General features: G+C 34.5%; 1 protein-coding gene across 1 annotated transcript in view; it reads left to right on the top strand.

The window, feature by feature from the left end:
- Positions 1-25,817, top strand: part of MCPH1 (microcephalin 1) — a 121,861-nt gene that overhangs the window by 4,577 nt on the left and 91,467 nt on the right. Inside the window, exons 3-9 of the mRNA XM_054629226.2 lie at positions 44-162; positions 5,056-5,140; positions 5,675-5,795; positions 6,083-6,223; positions 7,149-7,244; positions 9,418-10,419; positions 15,711-15,823. Coding sequence (XP_054485201.2) covers positions 44-162; positions 5,056-5,140; positions 5,675-5,795; positions 6,083-6,223; positions 7,149-7,244; positions 9,418-10,419; positions 15,711-15,823 — 1,677 coding nt within the window. The remainder of the gene's footprint in view (positions 1-43; positions 163-5,055; positions 5,141-5,674; positions 5,796-6,082; positions 6,224-7,148; positions 7,245-9,417; positions 10,420-15,710; positions 15,824-25,817) is intronic.

The following is a 25,817-nucleotide window of genomic DNA, read 5'->3' as shown; positions in this document are numbered from 1 at the left end:
CAATTATCAGACTTTAATATGAGCTCTCTGTGTATTTCTGCAGGTTTCAAAAACTTTGAACAAGCATGTCACCCATGTAGTCTTCAAAGATGGACGTTTGACTACATGGAAGAAAGCACAGAACATGGGTGTAAAAATAGTTTCTGTACTCTGGGTGGAAAAGTGAGTACTTGTGGTTATAATGAATGTGACCTATTTCAGAGTTAATATTATATTAATAATAATTTTCTAGTATTTTTAAATTGAAAAACTTAAATACAGTAACTGTTTTATTAATGTACTTGAAAAAGTGATAAATCTGTGAGTAAATGAAATCTTTTCTGTGGCATTATTCCTATTATAAAGCATGTGACTTACACAAAAAGGTAAAATGTAAACTCTTAAAAAATGAATGTGGTGAACTAGTTTCATAGTACATTTGTTAACTTCTGTGTTAAGACAGAAGTTCTACTTCTGTGCTCTCAGATGGCATGTATAGACAGTGAAGGCCATACTTACATTGAATACAATTCTTCCATTTTCATATGTAAAAGCACATTTCATCAAGGGCATTGTACTGTTTCTGTAGTTAAATCCTGTAAACAGAATAAATCCTAGCAAGAAAGAAAAAGATCCATATGTATTCTGGTTTTTAACATATTTGGCAAGTTCAGAACAAAACTTCATGAAAAGTCTCTTCTACCATATGGAAAAAGTTAAATTTATTTTTTAAAAAATTGAAGAAAAATTTCATCTGTGCAACCAGTCCTTTAGCATTTGCTAGTCCATAGCTGCTTCTCTGAATTTGCAAAGTGCTTATGAGGCCTAACTTAAGACTTCAGATGAAGGGTAATAACACAGTTTATGAATATGCATGTGTCAGAGACTCCCATTGATAAATCAATGTGATTGTGGAAATTAGAATATAAATCAAGTAAAGAGGACCTTACCTGTACCAGTTGTCATATGCATGGAGAGGTAGTGGTCTAAGTGCAAATATTTTGGGCTTGTTTTTTTAAAAAAAGGGGGGCACAAGGAGGGAGGGCAAATCTATGGCCTACAGACACCTAAATGTAGGCCAGTACAACCTGGAAATTTGTGATGCAAGTCCACTAGCCAAAAAAGAAATTCATTCAAATCCGCAGACACAGGGCTTTTCTTTTTTTTTTTTTTTTTTTAAAGTATGTCAGATATAGAAGTTACCGTCACACAATCCAGCCAGCTTTAACACCAAAGAAGGAATACCTCAAGTTCCTGAAAATGAGGGTGATGCAAAATTTTATTTATGTGAAAATGTCTTTCTGGGACCTGGTGCTACTTGAATGTGTGACAGTGATGATGATTTCAATACTCTTGTAAAATTGAATATGCTCTTCAGGTGGCTAAGTGTATAAATACAGAATTTGAAATCTTAGTCACATGAGCTATAAATTAGTGATGGTTTGGATGTGCTGTAGTGAAAAGGATCTCATAAAAGTCCAGATGAGTACCACCAGCAATGGAAGAATGAGAGTGCCTTACAGGGGAGAGTCTAGGACATGTCATTCAGAAATATTCTTTCTGTGATAGCAGTTCCACCAAAAGATTCTCCTCTGCACTGCTGGAAGGCATTGAGTAGATGAACACTGTGGAAAGCTCAGGCATAGAAACAACTGGGTATGTGATACTGTAGGGGACATCATGGAGTTTTGAAATCCAGGTGTAAAAGCCTCAAGGAACTTTAACTTTTGCTGCATGACAGCAACAAAGGAAGACAAGAGAAAGCATCTACAGGGAAAACTTAGGTTGTTTGGTAGGAAAGAGAAGGCTAGCATCTTCCTGGTATCTTTTAAGTATTCCTGTTATAATTTTCTGACCAAAGCAAGGTCTTGGTACATGACTTAGAAGATGAAGTTTGTTGGAACTTGAGGAGTCATCTAAAATAGATGTATTTTATTTCAGAGGAGGACTCAAGCTGTGAATTATCATTGAACTTCTCTGTAATGTTTTTCTTCTGCTCTTTAGTTTAAAGTAAATGCCAAAGGGTACAGAAGAACATACAGCTTAGATTGGTGTATGCTGTAAGCAGAATTCATGAGAATATCATATCCTTGAGCAAAATATAGGTCAAGAGCACTGAAACTTGTATAAGAGATAGTAATGAATATTCCTACTGTTCATGGGGTTATTCAAATGAGGCACAGGCAGTACAAAATTAAAATGAGTCTGTGCTAGTATACATACAAATTTTCAGTTTTTGTAATAAGAGAACCAGAGTGCCTGACTACATTACATGTCTAGTACATCCATGTCTCAGACACTGGTAGGCAGAAGATAGAAGATAGTTTATTGAACCCTGGAACAATGTAAATAGGAAGGACTGAATAATATGTACCCATAAAATTATGGTCCTGTGTGAATGGAAACGTAGTTTAAACCTGATAATTTGTGTTGGCAAATCATGCAGAGTTCCTATGAGTTGAAGTTTTAGCATTGCTAAAAAAGCTGGCTTGATTAACTAGCTGCTTCATTCAGTAACAAGTGGAACATTCTCAAAATGGTCAGAAAAGCTGTGAAATGTTATCTCAGCAAGGTAATAGTATGTATCATCTTTCTGGTGTAGACTGGGGGTTGGTGGCTCCTGTAGGAGTGCAGTGCAAAACCATGTTAGTTGTTGCTTGGTCTTAATTGGTTTGGGGATTGCTGTTCAAACTATATCAAAGAACCTTTTCATAAGTATGTCTGCAGTATAAGTATTCATACTGGAACACCAAACCCAAGAAATTCTATGACAATGCTTAAATTTAAAAAGGAGTTTACTTAAAATGGAAAAAAATCTGTTAAGAAGCTAAGACTGAAGGGAAATAAAGTCCTTGCTGGTGTCAAGAAGGCTGTTTAAAGCAGTCTTCTTAAGCATATCAGAAAGATGATCACTGCATTTTGATATTTTCAGTAGACATTTTCATAGCATTGTTACCTCAGCAGTAGTCAAAAATCAAATTAACTAGAACATAAAACTTCATACAGTGGAATGACAGCATTTTATCATGGTTATATTTGGAATGTTGCCAGAGGATGGCAATGAGCTTGACTGAAGTTATAAAATAGTTGTCTCTTCAATCATATCTTGTAAGAAAAGAATGCTTCAGTCTGGAAAAGGAGTGAAGATGGAAGACTACTGTGAACACAAAAGTTTGTGTAGAGAGGCTGAATGGGAAATGAATCTATATTTCCTTTCCAGCAGAAAAGTTGGAAAGCATTACATCAATACATGTGGAGATAGATTCAGAAAAAACAGTAAATTATGAGTTTCAATAACACAGGGTTAGGCTGTAGAACTCCTTGTTGCAAAATCATAGTGAGCAAAGATTTACATGGGATAAAAAAATTACTGAAGCAATTAAACATTTCATTTTGTCAAAACCCAAGTATAGTATTGCCTCTAACCATCTGACAACCAGAAATCTGTGGAACTCAGTAAACTAGGAATGTTTGGCATCATTTTTGTGTTCTTACATGTTCTTGGGTGTCTTGATATTGGAGGATACTGCAGTGTGCTGCAGTTTATGATATTTAATCTGGATGCTACTTTTTTGATGTTGGAGCTCTGAAAATACCAGACAAGGAAGAAAGTAATAAACAATTAGTGCAGCATTTCCTGATACTTCTCTTTGTGGAAAATACTCTCACACTTAACAGCTGGTGAACCCCTACTTCCAGCCTGTTAGACTTGTACCCACCCCAGTGTTGCCTTCCCCTGAGCAGTGCTTGAGCCTCTCAGAGGAATATGCCCAATGAGGTGAAAAGTGCTGTAATACTTAGTTTTCTCCATAAAAGCCTGAAACATTTGAAGGGTTTGTGCAGTATTTAGTGATCATTGCCTTGTTGAATTCTTACTGGATTTCTAATGCTCTTTCCAATGATTTGCCTCAAACTTTTATTGGAAGCTTCTGCTCTATAACATGAGCATCTATTTGAGCCTAAACTGTATGCAGTTCTACAGTTTAGGAAGTAATTTGAGAAGACAACTCTTTAAGATGAAAATTAAAAATCAGAAAGATTTATAACTGCAGAGTAAAGTTATTTTAAATTTTAAAACTATTATTTGCTTTTGCTTTTTTTTTCCTTCTAAGAATGATAGATGTGTCTAACTTTAAAAATAGCAAACAAAAGTCATGGACTTGCTGTCATGTAAAAAAATTTAAAGTGTAATGCAAAATGGGTAACAGCTTTGGGATGACTGCAAAATTTTTTTATTACTTCTTTAACACAAATACTTAAGTGAGCAGTCTAAAAAAAATCAAAACCCAGGAACAAAACCCCATATAAAATGGAATAGCTACAATCTGCCCAAATTAGGCACACTTAATACTTCCACATCAAATGTGTAATTGTGAAGCTCTACCTGTGTTTTCTTAGCAGGATAACTCATCCCACAAATAAGTTATATAAAACATTTACATTCAGATTTGTCTGCAAAGTAAAAGATTCATAGATTTAATACCAATATTTTCTTCTGTTTTGCTTCTCTGAATCAATGAAATCTCTGAATTAATGTAACTTTTCATGTAGTCTACATCTGTGCTGATTATTATCCAGAATTTAATAACAGTCACTGAAGTCCAGCTGGTGAATCTCTCTCTTTGGTGCTCCTGAGAACTCTAAATTCAGCGAGTTTGACAAATACTTGCAGTGGTTTGTCTCTCTCGTCCATCCCAAGCCGAGTAAGGATGAGGCCATAACTGTACAGGCTCACGCCGTGTAGCGCTTCCATCGCTAGGTGTCACCAGAGCCACACGAGCGGCTGCTGCGAGCACAGTCCTGCAGCTTGGAAAAGTGTGGAAAATAACATGAGTGGGAATCTTGCCCTTCCAGAACAGCAATTTGGAGGGCATCATTGGCACAAAAATTTGGATCACATGTTTGGCAGGGGAAGGGGTAACATTACAGTACTTACCTTAAAGTTAGATGCTTAGAAAGGACTGGTGTTTCATTATTGCAGGGCTCAGACAACTGTTCTTGCAATAAAGGTTCTCATTCTTCAAAGAAAACCAAGAGACTAAAAACTCACCAAACCTTCTCTAATTTACTGTACAGGTGTCGAGAAACTGGAGCCCATGTTGATGAATCCCTATTTCCTGCAGTAGACACTAATGAAGGATTTCTACTACCAATCAAAAAAGTATGTGTTTTTTTTAAATGGGCCTAGAATAAAAAACTTTAAAGTTTGAACTTGACTTTTTGACCTCAAGCATTTGAACTATTTTCAGAACATTCTGTAAACTCTACCTGTCCATCTCAGTAAGAGTTTAAAGACAGTCTATTGCTGTGATCATGTGAAGAAAGTATAAATCAAGTTTTTGTATTGGTAATTAAAAATATTAAGATCTAAATTCAAATTATATAATGCTGACTAAGCAAAAAACCACAACTACTATGTGGCTTATGTTTTACAGAGTTGCAACAAATATTTTTAAAAACTACCTTTAAATCTTTAGCGCAAGCAAAAAAAAAAGGTCTGTTACCTTCTTTCTTATTTAATATTAAAGTTTACTTTGCAAAATGCTAATTTCTGTGATTATCTGTCACTCTCAAGGAGGTGATAAGCAGCATAAATACCAATAATAAATACTGCGACAAAGTGGTAGGCAAAATAGGAGGTGTCATTATTTTGGCAGTTTTGTACATATACTTAAGAGTTTTGTCTGTCTTGTAGCACAAATGTATGCAGCCAAAAGACTATGTTGAAAAAACTCCAGAAAATAATAAAAAGCTTCAAAGAAGACTGAACCAAATGGCTAAAGAGTTAGCTCTACAAAAGACAGCAGTTAATGCTGGTAAGAATATTTTTTACTAAGATGCAAAGTTTTTTTAAAGCACTTGTTGGGGTTTTGGTGTTTGTTGGTTGGGGTTTTTGTGAGCTTTTTGCATCTTGTTATGAGAAATTAAGTTGATGTCATTTTTACTGAGTTCTTTGCAGTTCTGTTGTGTTAAGACATCTGTAATGATCTTAATCTAAGAAAACTTTTTTTTTGCCAAGTTTTTTTTTTTTAAAGAAAGAAACTTCATCTCAGGCTGTTACAGCATTCAAATATTAATATATAAATACAATTTCTTTGTGCAGATACAGATGTACCAGTTTTATTATTTGAAGACAATGGTTCACTTATATACAGCCCTGTTAATAAGATAAAAGATCAGTGCAATGAAATGGAAAGAAGAATAAAGGATATGAAGGAAAAAAGAGAGAATCTTTCTCCTACTGGTAAGAAGCTGAATTTTACTTAGTTATGAGTATGCACAAGTGGCTGCTGGTTTTATTGCTGACTTTTTCATGCACCAGTGCTCTCACCTTTAGAATTTTTTTCTTGATTGCATGTTTGGAGCACAGTGGTTGCCTGTGTTCCAAAAAATAATTTTTTGATCACTAGGCTGCTCAAGAGGACTAATGCTTATGCTAGACTTTCTAGCCTCTTGCTTAAACTTGACAGTGAAACTCTAAATCTTATTTCCTTATCTCCCATATCAAGAGTTTAAAAAGGACTCCAGAACTGATGAGATATCTGTCCAGGTACTGAAGAACAGAACTTAAAAAATAAATAAATGTGAATAACCTAATTAAATAAATCTAGTCAATTTTAAAATGGATATTCTAATGAATTATATCTAGATTGTAGTTTTCAGATTTTTTTAGTGTTTGCATTGCCTTACTGAGAAAATAGTAAGATCTAAGTCAGTAGGTTTTGCCAATTACTATAAAAAATGTTGAATGTGGAACATCTTTTGGTGGGGCAGCATCTGTAGTATTTGAAGTTTTAAGATGTGCATGTTTTAAGATGTCACCTATACTGTCAATTTCTAATTTCAAAAACAATTGTGAAAGTAAAGAAACAGTAATACAAATGGATGAAAAATTAAATCTCAGTTTATTTTAGTGAGGCTTGTATTTATTTTCTCTCCAAATTTTAAGGTAAACCTTCAAACATTAAAAGCATTTCTGTTATATTAAGATGTGATTGCCAATTGCAAGACTTCACAGATTCTTTAGTAAAATGCCTCAACAGGCTTTAGAAATATCAGTAATAATTTCTAAATAGTTTTACACTATTCTTTAGATTCAGAAAAATGTGCTGCTGAGTTACCCAGAAAAAATGCTTACAAATATCTAATAGGTTTTTTTTTATTCCTAGGTTCACAAATGACTCAAACACTTCCAAGTACTTCACCAGGAGACTGCCCACTTTTTACTTGTATCTTAACTAATTCAGAAGATGAGCTGCTACCTGGTAACTAACACTACTTAATCTATTTACAGAAATTAAAAATAATACATGGCCTTTACATCTTACTTTGGAAATATGGTATGCTGAAATGAGAACTGCATCTATTTTCTCGATCTTTTATATTTAAAGCTGAATTATCTTAGTTTTTCCTTACTAAAGAAAGTATGTTGTACTAAGAAGTCAAGAAAAATGGAGCATGAGGACACCACTAGGTAAATGCTCTGCCTTATAGCTGTATTGCTGGCCTCACTTCCTCTTCTCTACTCATACCATTCCCTATTAATATCTTTCTGTCCTACATGGTATCAATCTTCTCTGCTCTTAACAGTGATCATATATAGAACACAGAGTGCACACCAAAGAGTGTGATGTGGGAAGCTTAAAAGAGATCTGAATGAGGATAAGACCTCAAAGAACTGAAATGTCTTCCAAATTTTCAGTTGAAAAGCATGACTTTGAAAGTTAGCCTAATGTGTTTTTCAGATTAAGTGGTCAAGCTTGAAGAAATAACACAAGTAAAAATACATCAGCTTTTTAAATGTTTTATGGTTTAAGATGGATTAAAATAATTTGTTAGTAAGGTAAGAACCTCATAAAATTATTCTCATAAATTAGGGGTTTGTTCCTGTGTTTTGGTATATTAGCAGGGAGGAGATTTTGAAGTCTGTTGAGCTCCATTGGTGAATATCTTAATAGTATTGATTATGTATGCAGTAGGTTTGTGCTTCAGACCTCATGTCATCTCTCAGTCGCAGGGGCAAAGAGCTCAAGTCAGATGCTGGCCTTGATCTCAGTAGAAAAGTGAGGAGAAGGGAGTCTTTAGAATTTGTAATAAGGGCCACTAGAGCAGTTTGCCTGCTCTCCATTCTCCCTCAACAGTAAGGTATACCATGTTCTATTTTGAGGTGTTATATTTTATTGACATGATACAGGAGTTCTGTCATGTTGGCTTACCTAAGAACACAGTGGGTATCTTGCAGCCTACGACAGCTTGTTATGTCTTCATGCAATATTAGTGAGAAGTGATAGTTGAATACTGGAAGTAGCATAGCTCTGCCAGCAAACTCTTTTACTTTGGTAGATTAGTTGTGTGCTGATGAGGTAGAACATTGTAATTTGAGAGATTTCCTTGCGTATGTCCCTTCAGCTTTGCAACTGCACAATGTAATTTTACGTTAAGACCACCAATTCCCATGACAGCATTCAGTGTAGCTTCCATCTCCAGTGCTCTGTGACAGTGTCCCCTATGTTTGTGTCTAAGAGATATATGAGATTGGTTAATAAAGGTTTAGAAAGTTCAAGAAGCCAGGTTAATTTGAGGATTGAAGCTGACTTTGTCAGTTATCAGTATGAGAGACTGATCATACCATGTGAAATTTATCTCTATGTGTTTTATTTTTCTTAATATAGTTAGCTACACTATATGTTTAAAAATATTATCTATATCTAGTAAGTAAATAATATCAAGAACTTAAAGAATGAGTATTCTGTGATGTTGCACTAAACAGCTACTTTAGCAAAAGCTTCTATTGCAATCATCTTGTAGAACAACAGGATTTTAAAAAATGTATGTTGAGATTAATCGTACATTAGCTTGTTTTGGAGGAATTTATTCTGAAGAGTTATGAATAGATTCTGTGTAACACCTAACACAAATTGATTTCATAAGAATAGCTACAAGAAATAAGTCTATCCACATTCTTATTATGTTTAATGCATGGTTTTAATGTATGCGACATGATAGTATGGTGTTGTATTTAAATCCATCTTAACTGCAAAATCTTCAAGGTAGTACTAATGCTGTGGTAGAAAAATTGAGTTTCCACTGTTATTAAAGCCAACTTTATCAGCATATAATTTTGCTTTCTCTACAAATGCAAGAGAAATAACGAGTTGCTCTGTTGCCTTATTTCAAGAAAGCAGAATGGGACTTGTGGGTGCTTATGACCAGGTTAGGGGATACAATAACTAGAACTGTAGGTTTTTGTCAGCATAGAATGTGCTTTGTTTCTAATCCATTTTCTGTTCAGTTTTTCTTGACTTGCCATATAATATCCAAAGAAGTGGCTAATTATATTTTTTCCAGTTCAGGAATTCCATATATATTTCACTAAGAAATTGATACTCTTTCTGTTTTGTTCAATTCATTTATATTGCCACTTTTTTTGTTTTGCAGAAGAACAAATGGAAGACTGCTTGAACTCCAGTTGTGATTATCTTTGGAGAACTGAGCCGCTAAAGAGACAGAGAACAGAGGTAGCAGAACATGCCTGTGATACTTGGACTGATATTCATGTGTCCATGAGCACATCAGTGAACTCTCCATCGCATGGCAATGAGGAGAAGAGATTAACACCAAAACGACGTACCAGAAGTTTAACAAAGAAACAGATTATACAGCCCACTTTGGATGACAGATTGTCTTTAGGGAAAAAACATTTAAATTTTCCAAAGAAAAATCAAAAGAACAAGAGCAAGACTACTCCAATTGCAAATGAAAGTTCTCTTCTTGAGGGCTTTGGTCATATTACTCCTTCCAAAAAAATAGTCCAGTTAAGTACTGTTCCTGCTTTGATTGACAGTCTCTCTAATTTGCCTATGAATAGTGGAGACTTAAATGAATATTCACTGGATAAAAGCTTCCCTGTTGACAGAAATGATTCTGTTCTTGAAGACAAGAAGAGAAAGAAACTACAAACGTTACCAAGTTTGAAGCTGGCTACCTCAGAACTGGGTGCATCAGACTCTACAGGTTTCTTGCAAGCAATTACTACTTATAGCAAGTCTTGTTGCACTGAAGAGGCTTCTTATGAAGACTTCTTTTCATCATGTAATTCAAATGAAAATGAAGTACAGATACAAGTACCAAAGGAATCACAAAATCCTCCTGAAGTTTGTTGCAAAGACTCTTCTGCAAGCATGGACCTACATGATGTGAGTTTCTGTGAGCCACATAACACTACTAAGATAAGTAGGAAGACATCTATTTCAGTAAATGATTTTCCAGTAAAGCAAAAAATCAAACCAGCTAAACATCCTGGAAGCATACCATTAAATATATCAGGTGGTGGAAAAGATGACACTGGAGAAGTTCTAGATGCTCATGATGTGAACAGGCTGCCACAGCATGCTCATGAAAAATCCTCCAACAGTATAAATGACTGTGCTCACACTGCTGGTAAGTTACTACATAGAGCTGGAAAATCAAAAGATATCATACTGCATTAGATATACTAATGCAACTAAATTGCAAAATGAACTGCCATTCCAAAAGGAAAAATACTTCAGAAACACACCAAAAGAAGAAAATACTGACTTAATTACTGAGACAGATAAATGAATGCATAGAATCCAAAAGACCACCTATTTGTTTTCCCATACTTGACAAACACAAAGTCATAGAAGATAAGGAAACTGCTCACTGTACACAAAAAAAGTAATGCTGAGCCTTGTTTCTCTTAGTCTTCTAACCTTCTGTTGCTATTCAAAATCTGTTTAAGAAACCATGGTCTCATCATAGGTTCCCTTGTTCAAACTATTTTTATTTCACAAGTGAAAATTGTTACCAAAATTGCAGTTAGGATCATAAAATCTATAGTGGAAAAAAATACTTGAGTTATCAATGTGTAACTTGTGCGATGAAATAAGACTTGCAAGAGTTTCAATGTAAGCATCTTTTTCAACCATTACTTTTTTGTATGGAACTGATCTTAATTTTTAATTATAATTTTAAGAGCATGTTTTATATTGAAGCATTTTCAAGTTGGTTTAGCATAAAGTATTTTTATGTAAATGATTCTAAAATATTGAATCTCGGGAATTTCTCTGAAAGATGCTCCTAACTTACATTGGAATAATTTTCAGATTTTGATATTTTGAGCCTTGTCAAGCTTTACATGGAGTTGAATATTTGTAACTACAATTGTGTATTTTAGTAATTTATCTTCCCTAGAAAATTCTGTAGTAGTGCATCAATTAATTATATAAAACTAATGATTAACTTAAAGGGCTCAACAAAATTGCTATCACTTATGAAATCCAGTGGGAATGTTGAACCATGACTGTGTCTATAGATGTGAGTAATAAGCTGCTGAACTGTGAGCTGCCATTTTGAGTTCATTACACCTGTAATTTAGTATCTGGAGTGCATAATTTCTGACACAGTTTAAAAAACAGTGGATACAGCTGTATGTCATACAGGTATAAATGTACACCCATAAAGGACAACCTTCTGCTCCAAGTGATAGATGAGCCATGAAGTAGAGGTTCCATGCTGGATCTTGTTCTCCCCAAGAAGGAGGTGCTGGTGAGGAATGTGGAGCTCAAAGACAGCCTAGGCTGCAGTGACCGTGAAATGTTGGAGTTCAAGATCTTGGGGCAGCAAGGAGGGCATACAGCAGGCTTACTACTGACATGCTGGACCTGATGAAATGGATTTCCCTAATTTCACCAAAGGATATTATTTCTATAGATTTACACAAAGTGTAGGCAAGTAGGACCTCAAGTTTGACAGCTTGAATGAACTCACTTAAAGATGGAAGGAATCAATAATGTAAGAGAAGTTGTGTTTTCCCTAATAATGCAAGTTTCGTGGTAGAAAATTAAAATCTTGTATTACACTTACTCCTGTGATTCTCTATGATGGAATAATTGATTTTTATTAATTATGGGTTAAGCATTTCCTTTTTTAATTAAATGTAAGTTGTTTCTTGTCCCTATTAGTAAATAAATTGCAAATTGGGGTTTTTCTCTGTATACTGTACATTATTTGAAAGCTGGTAAATCCAGTATATTTTTAAAAACTAATGAATTGTCTTCATTCATCATATATATAAGGTTACAAGTTATCAAATAGACATATAAAATGTTATATCTGTTTTAAATATCAAACATTTTTCTTGCCCATTTTTTGTTGTGATTTTATGTCAGTGGCACTTTTACCCAGTACTTTTAATGACAAGATGATTTGATAAGCTTTCTTTCCATAGACTACTTAGAACACTTCATTTTAAAAGTAGAATATGCAGGCTAATCTGAAACCAAATTTTCAAGGCCTAATGCTTATGTGGTAGCAAGCATTGGTTTCCTTTGTAGGGCACATTCAAGGCTGCCCAGTTGTTCTGCTGAAATAAATTCTGCTACTTATGTTCATCTTGCTCATCTACAGGTCATGTGACTCTTCATCTGAAAGCTACAACAATAAATAATAATGCACAATAAATAAGGAATGCAAGAGTATACTATCTTAAGCTTTTATCATGCTAAAATCATTTAGAAATTTGAACTCAGACCTAGCATTACTTCCAGTCTTAAAAATAAACGTAAGGCTTATCTGAGTGCATTTTATATATTTATGCTAATGTGGAAGGCAAATATTATCTTAATTGGCAAAAAGACTTAAACTAAGACCCATTTTACTGTAGTTAATGTAGTTCAGTGTTAAGTTGGAAAATCTAGAATGTCGTTCTGTTATTTGGTGCAAGAAATCATTGTGTTTAATTTAGATTATTGAGTTTTACCTGAGGTTCTAGGTGTTAAGGGTCTTAATGCTGCTAAGATAATGGTTATGTCTTTAAAAGCACACATGTAAAAACTTCCTTAGGTTTGATGTGCCTTTTGGTTTTTTTCAGCTTTGGAAGAAGATAGGCTTACTAAAAATATTTTATAATGTCCTCTATTGAGATTCTGTTATGTCCTATTAAAAAAAAATGAGGCATGAAGAAGAAAGCTATTTCTTCCTTGATTCCTTGTTTTATTTATCATCACAAAAAGTTGAATTATAACTAATTATTAAAACAAAAGAGGACAAGTATTTCTGAGTAGAGGAACAGGCTGAGAATTATTTTGATGTAGTCAGATTTGCCAAAGTCTGATGGCACTTGTCCTAGAGCAGATAACAATTTGCATACAATTTTTATAAACCATTAACAGGCTCTCTCTGAGGACCTGGGGGAACACATATGTTCTCAGAAAACTTGAAGAAATTATATTCTGTATAATAAAAATTTGTTTGCCCATGCTTCAGTAATATCTATAATATAATAACAACACAAGGTATTAAATATTCTGTGCATGTGTACCTGAAGGATTAATGATGACACATTTGGACCTAATTCTTTCATGTTGGGGTAAATGCTTTTATGGATAAGTACAAAATAGTAGATACTACATTCCTTGAATGACACTTTGGAACAATATTTTTAAGGTAGAGAACCGTACTATAGCAAAAGATTTTATTAGATAGACATGTTTTATTTGATTGAGTAGAACTAGCTCATTTTGCCTAATCACTGCTTTTCAATTCAATGGAAATATCAAATGGAATTTTGAAGATAATATTCTGGTTCAAAACTTCTCATAGGTGTTAAAATTATCATGAATGAGTAGAAGCTTAAATTACAAAGCAAAATCTCTCTAATTTGTGATAATGCTTCAGAGGGCTCAGTTGTTCATTTTGGTGCCAATCATTGAGCAGTGTTTTTGAAGAGGATTTAGGGGATCTAATGGACCCTAAATCCTAATAGTGGCAGGAGTTACTTGCATATTTGAACTTAGTTTAAGGAGAACTAACCCTGGAAGCAATTGCTTCAAAAACTTCTGTCAACTTTAAAGTCCTCTAGGAAAAGGTACTAAAGATGAAAACTCATTATTTATGCCTGACTACTTTAAAAAGTAATCAGGAAAAAACAGAAAATAGTGAAGCTTGAGACCTATAGGATGGAAAAGCTGGAAAGTGCTTGAGAAGTGCTGCTAGACAGGAATAGAATAGCAAAGAATAGGCCTTATTAATGTAATGCCTAAGATCCACGAGCTGACAATCAGAGAAAAGGGACATTATCCTCTCCTCTTACTTTCCTGTAAATATGAAGAACCCACAGGAGTCAACCCGAACTGGAAAGAAGTCCAAGTGTACAGGTTTAAGGACTTTAGGCCCAAGTGGGACAAGTGCTGTGGAGCATGAGCATTCAGGCCAGAGTAGTAAAAAGATTATTAGATTATTACACCACTTTTCACTGTTAGCCCCCAACCCAAGCTACCCTTCAAAAAAACCCCAAAAAACCTGAAATAACCTAATCGAAATTAACAGAGACTACTTTGGTGTAGCAGTGGAGTACATGATCTCCTTACATCCTATGCAGTCATGTAATTAGTTTGGGAATCTTTTAAGATTTTAAATACATGTTTAAAAGTTCTGGTTTTTATGGAAGAAGAGGTATTTTTTTCCTTTATTGTGTGGCAAGGTGTTTTCTCCTCTTCTACTTGCCATCAGTCTTCCTCAAATTGAAAATGGTTGGTCTCAGTGCAATACTAAATAAAATTAACATAGCTATTATCTCTTTATTACATGACACTATATACCTAAATATTGAATTTAAATTAACAATTGAACCTGAAAACCAGGTTTACATTTATTACACAAAATTATCGCAATGAATTTTGACTAGTTTAAAGATTATAATTTTAAAGAGAGTAATTATAATTAATTGTAATCTGATGTTTTGTCACCTCAAGGATTAAGAGTTTAAGTAGCTGTCAGAGAAAAACAAATGATTCTTAGTTTTATATGCATACTAAATAGGGACAGTACCCTTCAGTATTTTCCAAAACTAATCAAAAAACTTAGTTGGCAAGTGCTAAATTTAGGCCACTTTAATCACTAATTAAACTTTAACTGATCTCATCCATTTTTTTGAAATTAAAAATGAAAAAATGTTCTAAATTAGACTTTATTGAGTGACATTTGGGAAAAATGCTCTCTAAATTTAGAGTAATTAAAGCTTAATTGTTTAAAAGATAGATCAAATTTTTTCATCTTAGGCAGGCAAGCTATTTTCTCAAATGATTCAGAAGTTTATTATTTAGTTCTTAGGAAAGTCATCCTGACAGAGTTGAAGAAGTCATAAAATACATAATGAAAAATACTGGGTTTTGACAGAGTGCATTCTTATGGATGGTTCCTTTTCACATATAATAGGTCTGATATGCCTTTATGTGCACAGAATCCTTGCCTGCCAACAGGTTGCTAGATTTGTGTGAAAAGTGTTTGAAAACAAGTTTCAGACCTTCATGTCATTTTAGATAAACAAAGTGTGTACCAAAAGCATTGTGTCAATAAGAAGAAGAAAATCTAGCCACTGAAGCTTCATACCCAAATATCTCTATGCAGAGAAATTGCACATTTTATAACAAATAGCAATTTAGCAGATTCTCTACTTGTAGTTAATATATAGTTTAAAAAATATAGGAAATTGGGAGCTTTACAACTGGTTTATTTATAAGAACAGGTACTCAAATATGAAGTCAGATGCTTGAGTGTCATTCCTTTTCCCTAACTGAAATCCAGTGAAACAAACTGGTACAAATTATTAAGTATCTTAAGGGTGCATAGTGCTGTGCTATGATAAAATAATAGGTTGCAGTCTCATTTCATAAGATTGCATTTTTCATTTTTCCAAATCTGGTTTCTAGGTGGCGAAGATGAAGTTTCAGAGTGTCATGTTACTGATGCCTCTTGCAAAATTTTTAATGAGCAGAAGAATAAGCACACTGGGGGCTTAAAAAAAGCTGGAAGACTCCAAAAGGTCAGTTTAACTGACATTTGCTTTGTTAGGCTCTTTCATGGAGGATCGTTGAGTGTCTTTGTATGTACAAAAATTAAAATAAATTCTCTTTGCAGTATCAATTTTAAAACTTTCCTGAATCTCACTTTTCTTGAAATATTATACTAATGCTCTTGGTCTATAATCATAAAACTGAGCTCTCTGATAACTGGTAGTGGCTGAGTTCATGCCAAGCTGACATCATAAATGAGATTGGTAAGCCAGTTCAAACTGAAAAAAGCTGAAAAGCCACTAAAGTTACCTGAAAAGATGCCTGTCCCTTTTGGAGGAGTTACTAAATGCAGCAGGTTTTTAAAATTTGTTTTATACTGGATCATTCATTACCAGTGGATGTTTCTGCAGAATGAAGATTTATGCAAGATTTTCTTTCAGGTTCTGGTAAATTTCTTAATTTAGTATTTGAGCTCAGTTTGGCTATAAAAAAGGGAGAAAGGATTGAGTCAGTAATGAATCTCTTTTTTCAGTGTTTTTCCTTTGTAAAATCTTTTAAGTAAATATAAAACTGATCAGGAAAATAGATATTAGTTCTTTTAATCAGTAAGTAGCAAGTCACATTTGAAATGAGTGCTGAGTTCTTTTGAAAATGGAAAGTCCTAAAGCACTTAGGATGTCTGCTGTTGTTAACTATACGAAATTAGTTGTTTCATTGGTAGATACTGGTGGAATTTCAAAGAGACTGATACAGATTTTGAAACTTTTTTATGCAAAGGTTTTGTGTAGGTACAATTGCTAAGTTGTTCAATATGTTTAACATCCTGAAGATTGGATATTAATTTCCATGGACCAGTGATCTCTGGATTTAAAAGATTATTTGACTTTTCTGCACCTTACTCCTTTTTACTTTTCTAATATTTATTTCATTTATTTTCCTAAATGTATGATGTGTAAAATTAGGAACTAGAAGGTATAAATCACTCTAGATGCATGTCCTGTAGAAGCATTTAAGATAGTGTACTCTTTAGGCTAAAATATCTCTCCAGAGTAGTTTAATTTCCTGGCACAGAAAACTGACTAAAGCTGCTATATGTAAATCCACAAACCACACTCAATGGCTCTTTCTAAGGCTATTTGCAGAAAGTGTGCCTGGACATTTGTCAGGTTTATTGGTACTGATTCCTTCTCTAGTGAAATTGCTCAACAAGAGCATTATATGTTCAGTGCTAATTCTGACTCATTTGTCTTAAGATTCCAACATAACGATTATGTACTGAAGAGAAACAAAAAGCGATATGAAACTCTCTTTTATTGTTCCCCTTTTTCAGATCTGACATTTCAGTCAGAGGTACCTCTAAATGGTTCCACATGGTGTCTGCTTGCAAAGCATGCTCTGTGAGGTGTTTAACAGTAGCAAAGCTAAGTGAGTGCTAGAGAAAATTTCTATTCAGTGTTTTGGCTGAAAGTGGCTTCTTTTATCCACCCATTTCAGCTTAGTCATAATATCATTTCATTCAAATGGTATTATTGATATTATCAAATATCAATAAAAATTATATAATATAATTTGATAATATTATTTAAAATAATATTATCATTAATATTAATACAATATTAATATAATTAATATTATTTAAAATATTATCAAATGTCAATAAAATAGCAGTACATAGTTTCATTCATGTCTTGAATGCTTTTTAAAATTTATCTTAAAGGTTTTCATCGTCATCTTGACTATGCAGGTTCATATGGAGACAATTTTGGGGAAGGACAAGGATTTGACTGAAAAGGGAAAAAAAAAAAAGAACTTCACAAAGAGGTGCCATGTGATTAACCAGGTGCTATGTCTGGCAATGAGACTGTTGCACTGAAAAGTTTAAATTTTAAGAGATTTTTCTAAGCAAAATCAGACCATGTAAATTTTTGTAAATAATTATATTGCAAAGCCTCTCTCGTACCAATCAAAATATGTTCTTGGAGCTTCATAAAAGCAACCAAACATTATACACCATTTTTATTTAATACTTTTTTCCAGTGGCTATGGCTTAAACATTGCAACTTTTTGCTGACTTTTGGCAATGTAAAAGTTAAGTTAGAAAACCTAAGTTAATTTCCTTTGCCTAAAGAAAAAATGGGAGAGAAATGGTGCAAATATTTGTTTAAAGTATGTCTCTGTCTCTCTGCGAGCCTCTCAGGAACCCTGGGCCAGTCCTGAGTCGGCAGACACCAGGGAGGGCAGCCCCGACACGGCCGACAGCAGGGAGACACTGTCTGTGTGTGCCCCGAGGGTGCTGAGGGCACCTGGGCTGGCAGGGAGACACTCTCTGTGTGTGCCCCGAGGGTGCTGAGGGCACCTGGGCTGGCGGGCTTTGCTGCAGAAGAGACTCCAGAGACATCAGTAGAAGAGAAAGGGCCGACTCTTAGCAGGGGTTAATCCAAGGTTTTATTAGGATCCCAAGGAAGCTCCTGCACCTCAGGGGGCCTCCTGCCGAGAGCCCTGGGAGATGTGCCAAGGTCACGTTTAAAGGGAGGTGGAAACCAAAAGTAAATAACATTTTACCAACCAATAAGTGACCCTAAGGGATGGGTACTGGGGGATAGACATATAGGAGAGCATATAGGGCAAGGCTTGGGGGGCTGACCCCTAGCCTCTGGCTAATCACTCGGTGACTTGGACTGAAACTTCTGGATGGAGGGATGGGATGCTGAGTGATTGACAGAGAGCCAGGGTGGGGGTTTGGGGATGATCTCATCCCGGGAGAGGAATTACACAGGTAAAGGGAGGGGGGTACAGTCTGGGATAAACCATTTGGGAAAAATATGGGAATACAAAACAAAACTACTTCAAAGTATTACAAAATATAAAAATGCACTACAACAAAAGTAATATTTTATTGAATCACATTATTATAAAGAATTTCCTAACACTTATTTAAATCTTAAAAGAAATTCTATGCTAAAAATACAGCTGTAAAAGAAATGCCATTTCCTAGATAGTTAGATGTACAAACATTCCCACCCATGTGGCTATGTGACTCTTCAGACAGACCATATTGCTAGGAATCTGTTATAGGTGTGATCTGTTAAATTCATTACTTTCCTTCCCAAAATAAGAGACAGCTATGTAAATTGCAGCTATCTTTTTTTATAGAAAAAGGGTTTGAAATCTAATGCCTCTTTAAAAATATTTTAGATGCTTGCTGAATGTAGCTCCCAGATAATTAGTGTACTTTAGTTACAACTCATTCCCTGTGGTGTATGCTTCAATGAACACTACCATTCTAATTCATTCAGTACAGTGAATGCATGTCAGGGGGTCTTTGGAGTTCACTATGTAATGGAAAATATTAAAAAAGTCAAGGAAAAATATCTTTTAGGAAACAAAAATATTTAGGTCTAAGTGTTAACATTATTTACTGCTATGGTTCTTTCAATTTTTCATTTGTAGTTTCTTTAATAGAAATCAAGCTATAGGTTTTGTGTTCTCTGCTATACTCTTGTGGTATGGTTTTGTTTTCTTCAAAACCTCATGCAGGTTGAATTTCTTGTATTTTGTTTTAGCTGAAGTCAAAACTAAGAATCACTTTGTTCAGATACAGGTATATCACAATTTTAGGTTAAAGTACTAATAGTTTCTTTATTTATACTCTTTATTTAGGCATGCTTATTGTACTGTTAATGTGGGAGATGTCGAATCAAATATATGTAAAATTGTACTGTCAACAAACAAAAGCCACGGAGACAGAACAGTTTATAATGGCAGCTGCATGCATGTTTGGGGAAGATAAGATTTTCAGAAACCTTTAATAGCTTCAGGAAAAAGATTTTTGAGTTTAAAAATGCATCACCACTACCCCAAAACCAGGACTTTTGGTGTGTTCAAAGTCAGTGCATACAGTGCTCTTAGTTTTGAGACAGAGTTGGTAAGGATAAACACTGTCAATTAATGCTTGTGAATGTCAGCAGGTGGCTTCCCTGGTCTAGAAATCTGAGTTGATGATAGTGGATTGCAGGGATAAAGTAAACCCTTTATGCATTGTGATGTGTTTCTCAATTATTCCGTGAAATTGGATACATAGTACTTTGTTGCTTTGCATAGGGAGGACAAAATGAAATAAGTAAAATTCATCTTAAAGCCAAAGATGTATTCAAACAAGTTATTTGCAGTAGTGGTGAACTATTGAGTGCTCATTTCACAGCTTATTGTCACAAAAAAGTTTACATTTATCACAACACCTGTTGCATGTCACAAATTAAATATCTTGTACTTTAAAAAGATCAGAGACTAATATTAACCAATTAACTGCCATTTTATTCAAATAAAAAAAAGTTTTATATTTTTAGAGGGATATGAGAGGTGCTGGATATCTTTTAAGGCATCTAGGAGTCTCATATCAAAAGTCTCAAATCACTAGAAATGCAATTGGAATAAATTGTAAAGTAAAAAAAACCTTAAAAATACTGTTTTCTGAATGAAAAGAAGAAACTCTGTAACCATGTGAAAAAAACCAGTTAAGCATCATGAGGGATGATTAAAAACATATTTTTACAAAGAAGACAGTATGGACTTAACTGAAATTCCTTCCATTTTGTTTTTAAAGAGATTCATCTTGGCTCGTATTTCTGTAGCTCTTGGATTTGGGTGAAGGTACATCAACACTGAACTTTAGGAGATTTTTTGAGAGAAGATTTTTACAAGCAATCTAAGCTCATGCTGTGGAACAAATAGCATGAAGCAGGCCATTGTTAGATCCTGTTATCACAATCCTTTTTAAAATTACTTTATTCATGGAAAAACAAATGTTAATTTCTGGAAAAATCTGTAACTATAAAAAATGAAGCATCTTGCCAGACATTCAGGAAAGTGACTTTATGACCATATTTTATATGGGCTTTCACAGACTTGTCTTAGATTGTATTGGTTTCAGGAACAACATGTTTTATGTTTTCCTTCCAGTTTTGACTTGCAGTTGCTTTGAATAGGTACATATTTTAAATACTGATACTTGAAATGTTACTGACTTGAGACACAAATGAATAGACAGTGAATTAGACCAGGTGGAAGCATGCAAGCTCCATTACAATTAACAAAGAAAAAACTGAACTACCTACCTTTATGGTTTGGGGAAAATGCTTGCTGTTATGGGGGTGGTCAGAGAATAGCACCATGAAGGATGCCTATGAATCCCATGGTTTGGGACAGTCTTAAAAATCCTTCTATATGGTTAATCCCATTTTCACTCAAAATTCACAATGCAATTCTGATTCTGGACTTTCTCTAGCTAGTGAATTTGTCCCCCACACTTCTCCCACATCAAGTGGAGGGCTTCCAGGACAGAAGCCATACCCTTGGCATCTGCTGCTGTACCTTACATTGCATGCTTTGGGCCATATCCTAATGTCAACAGCTTTGTTATCATCCCTTAGGGGTGCTACCTTTCCTGACGGGATTGTCTCCTGTAGATGAAGCTAATGGGTTGATTTATGACCTTGGGTCCCTAGAAATCATTCCCTTTATGACAGGTTTCATATTAGCTATTTGGGACCACCTACTGAAGTACTGTGGTCTATTGCTTAATTTTAAAACTGTGTCTTTTAAAATCAGTGCCTTTCTAGGGCAAAAGGCACATGCTCCTTTCAGCTCAAGCTGTTTCCTGTTGTTCCAGGGACACTTGCAGCTGCTGTTCACACTCTTGTATGTGTTGTTGTTTGGAACACTGGAAATGTGATGTGACAATGAAACCTGAGGTGGTTTGTCATCTTAGAAGGCAGGATAGGAAAGATCCAGGAACTGAATTTCCCCAATTTTTTATATAAAATTGTCACTAAATTTTTGTTTGCTTGACAAATTAACACATTGGTTATTTTTTAGAACCTTCTTCTAAAAGACATAGAGGCTTAAGTAGGTGGAGAGTTTTGAAATTTTTTGTCTTCATAAAATTAAGGAAAAAAACCCATTTCGCTGTTTCTTTTTTATTCCCAGAAAGCTGGTAGGCTTGGTGAGTTTTGATTAAGAGACTGTTTATGCAGCTTCACATTAATTCAGAACATCTTTTTGTTACTAATTTTAGGCAAGTAGGAAATTGATCAAGATCTATCTATAGTGAATGGTAGATAAGGATAAACACCAAGAGTAAAATCCTGGAATCTCAAGTTTGAAGTACATTTATGTCATCTCCATCCTTTTAAATAAAAGTCTGTAGCACTCTTGTATTTAATGGTGGAAGGAAGGCTTAGGTGCAAAAAGCAAATGTGGCTTTCTGGCTCAGAGCATGAGGGGGGACAGTACAGAAACGTTGTGCAAGAAGTCAGACCACAGAGTCCATGCTTGAAGCATACCTTATTGCTGAAGATATGTATCTATGCTGTTCTTTTCTGATTTTGATATGCACTGTGTTCACAACTATCATGCCAGAAAACCACATAATCCACTGGTCTGCAGCTGGTTTGGCAGAGAATAACTGTAAAACTGAAACTCTTTTCCCTCTTGGAATCAGCAACTATCAGGAGGAAAAGCAACTGCTGCTTAGATCCTCTTTTTTTTTTTTTTTTTTTTTAATTTAACTTTTGGAAAAATGAGCAGCCTACATAAACCTATTGGTATCTGGCATAACTCTACTGGAAATCCTTTTGTTTATGGGTCTCCTTTCTAAATTGTAGTCTTGCAGATCTTGAAAATTGTTGGAAATCAATCTGAATAAAAGATTTCCTAAACTCCTTTTTGTCAGCATTTGATGTTTCCTCATTAAGATTTTTTTTAATAATTTGACAAACTTCCATCCTTTGGAAATTTCCATTTCCATTCTCCATCCTTTTCTTCATTGAAATTAAACTTTTGATAGATTATTGGTGTGATCTTTGTAGAATTGAATTATGACAAACAAATCTGTGTGGAACAGAAATATAAATATGCAATCAGTCAAACGGGAAAAAATCTTGCAACACATTACATATGCACTACAAAAATCTTTTGTGTTTCACATATTTCCTTCCTTCAAGATACTCAAAAAAGTCTATGTGGGTTTTTAAAAAATTATTATTATACCCTTCCTGATATTGCTGTTGCACTTAAAAGCATGAAGTAAATTTTGTCCATTTGTTTACCATGTGGTTTAGAAGGCTGTAAAAGCTTTAAGTCAGGCTGTTGATTACCATCAAGTGGGTTACAGTCTTGTCAGCAAAGTATTTACTGAAGTTAAAAATCTTTTCTCTTAACCCAAAATTAACATAAATCCTGGATTGAGTCTTTTGGCCTGCAAATATCTTCACCTCAAATCCCTGTCATTGTTGAATAGTTGGCAGTCTCCAGAGGACTTCAACTATCCGAATTAACCTTACACTACTAACAATTGTGCAAACCCACCATGTAACAGTTGGGGCGATGCGAAATGGTTCTTTCCCTCTTAAAATGGTTCCATGCTTACAGTCTGCACAAGGGAAATGTATCTTTATGCCTAAGTTCTTCTGCCCAATGACTCACAATGGTGACTCAAAATATCAGTATCAAAGGACTGATAAGAGAAAGGCCAGCCAGAAACTAAATTACAGCTTTGAATAATTGCTGTTTAAAAATACTGAATAGTTATCATTCATTACAATTACCAGTTATTTTCAGCTATGAGCCACAATTACTTGAATAAATTAATGTAGTACTACTTATAAATTGTTTCTATAAACAGCCTTAAAGTTTTGGGTCCTCTTCTTGCAATCTTCTTAAATACAAGCAGCGTGAAATTAACCTTATTTTTTAATATTCCTATGCTACCTACAGCTCTGCCTTTTGGTTCATATACTAATAAGACTGAAGATTATTACTTCTGAAATGCAGTAATGTAGAGAACAAAATTGAGTATAAGGCTAGTAAAGCAATTTCAAAACCATCTGATAGACCTACAATAGCCAGAGAAAAAAAAGGGATTTGAAGATTATAAAATAGTATAATATACTCTTCCTTAAACTGTCTTTGCTCACAAATGTACTGTTTTCTTCCTGCCTGCCTCCAAAAGTTCTTTATCCCTTGTATATTGGCCAAACTACTTAGGGTATCTTGTTGAGTCCTGAAGTTGAAGATCTCCTATTTCACTCCACTAAAACATGTATCTGAGTTTGAGACTACTCTGAGGCTTATTTCTTTCAGAACTTCAGTCAACCCTAAGGCACAAGAGAAGAACTTGGACTAAATAATAGACAATTTAAAAGTCCTTTAGTTGAAATAATTTCTTGAAAAATATTTGAGACCTGGGTTCTTGATACAAAGATAAAATAAGATCTAATGTACATAGGCTGGAATTTAACCAGTGACAAATTTAAACCTATTCCTGTCAAATCAATTCTTTGCATGAATACACTTCATTCTTGAGAACTAGTCTGGGAAAACATTTTATGGTCTCATTTTTATTCATTTGTCACTTATGAAGAAGAACTCATGACATGCTTTACAAAGCAAAGTTTGAGTTCACCTTCTTGAAAAGCAGGTTGTACAAAACAGGACTTTTTTATCTTGTCCTTCAGCTCCAAGAAACACCAGCTCAAATTTAGAAGACAGAAGGAATACATTTTGAGGTTGGATACCTCTTTTGTGGTGTAGGTCAGTTAACAAATAGGAATTATCACTTTTAAGTACTGGGGAGATTTACAAATGCTGTTTCCTTCTAGCTACTGAAATGAATGTTCTATATTTCAGATGACTTAGAAAAATCTTGTTGTTGGCAGACACTAAAGTACTTAATGCAACAGTACTTCTAAAGAAATATATAAAGGAAAGCTGAAGCTGTCATTTATAATGAAGTCTGAATTCCAGACCTCAAAAATAATTCTGAAAGAAGCGTGTGCTCTGATTCAGTGTATGGATATGCAACTCTTCAGGATTCAGAGATTAATGATAAATAAAAGGACCAGTTAACTTAATACCACCTTTTCCAGTGTTTTATTAATAATAATCCTGCTACAAACATGCATTAGAACTCATAATGATGCTCACCAGATGTCTTTTTGCTGGTCAGAAAAGTAAATGCTAACTTTTTTTTTCAATAAAAGCAACATGTAAAATAAAACAGACACAAAAAGCACAGAAGAAAAATTGCATAGTAGGGGGTGGGGGAGAAAGCAATTAACTTGAAAAATGTAGAACTGAAAATTAGAACATAGTTTGGCTAAGTTTTCTACTTGGTAACTGTAATTAAAGAGTACTGCTTGTCTTATTGAAGCAATAAAACAAAATATTGTCTGCTTAGCAAATGACCTTTAACTTGCAAAAATATGCAGTTCTGAATGCAAATGAAATAGTAGCTTGGAAGAAATTAAATTTATTTCCAATTTCTACATTTTGTGTGCACCCTTCTGCATTCTTGAGTCTCTGAACCACTTCGAAGTGCACTGACAAGACATTTGTTCAAAATTCTCACTGCATCATCTTGTACACAATGTGTTGTAACATAAAAGCTACAATTCAAAAGCTGACCTTGCAGGGTAAGGTCAGGACAGGCTGTAGATTTCCTGATTTGTGTGAATCCACTATTTTTACTTACCTATAGACATGGTATTAAGGAACTCCTAACAAACATATCTGCTCTGAAGTTGAAGAAGCAGCTGTAGGATCTCAAGCTGCACTGGCCATAGTTTATTGCTTCTTTTTAAGCCAAGTTTGGCAAAAATAGTGGTATGATTAGTAATACTTTCATAGCATTTATAAAAAATTGTGAGGAAGGATATTTTTCTGCACATTCTGAACTGACACATCAAGATCTACTTTAGAGCTAATACTAGACAAACACTCTCAAGAACCTAGTGCAACTGCTGTGTGTGGATTTAACTCCAGACTTTTAGGCAAGAAGCTTGATTGTGATAGCAATGAGGCCTGGCTTCAGGTAATAGAGGAGAATGTCATGACCATGATGAAACATACACATTTGATGTAGATGAGTTTTTCCACCCAAAAAGACTGGACAGAGCCAAGCAAAACCTTGTATTTAAGCCCTATTTTTTGCCTTCCCAGACTGTTACATCCCAGAGTCCTTTAATG

The sequence above is a fragment of the Agelaius phoeniceus genome, chromosome 3 (genome assembly GCF_051311805.1).
Source record: "Agelaius phoeniceus isolate bAgePho1 chromosome 3, bAgePho1.hap1, whole genome shotgun sequence".
Lineage (NCBI taxonomy): Eukaryota > Metazoa > Chordata > Aves > Passeriformes > Icteridae > Agelaius > Agelaius phoeniceus.
The sequence above is the reverse complement of the archived record's forward strand: the minus strand, read 5'-3'. Positions and strand labels throughout refer to the sequence as shown.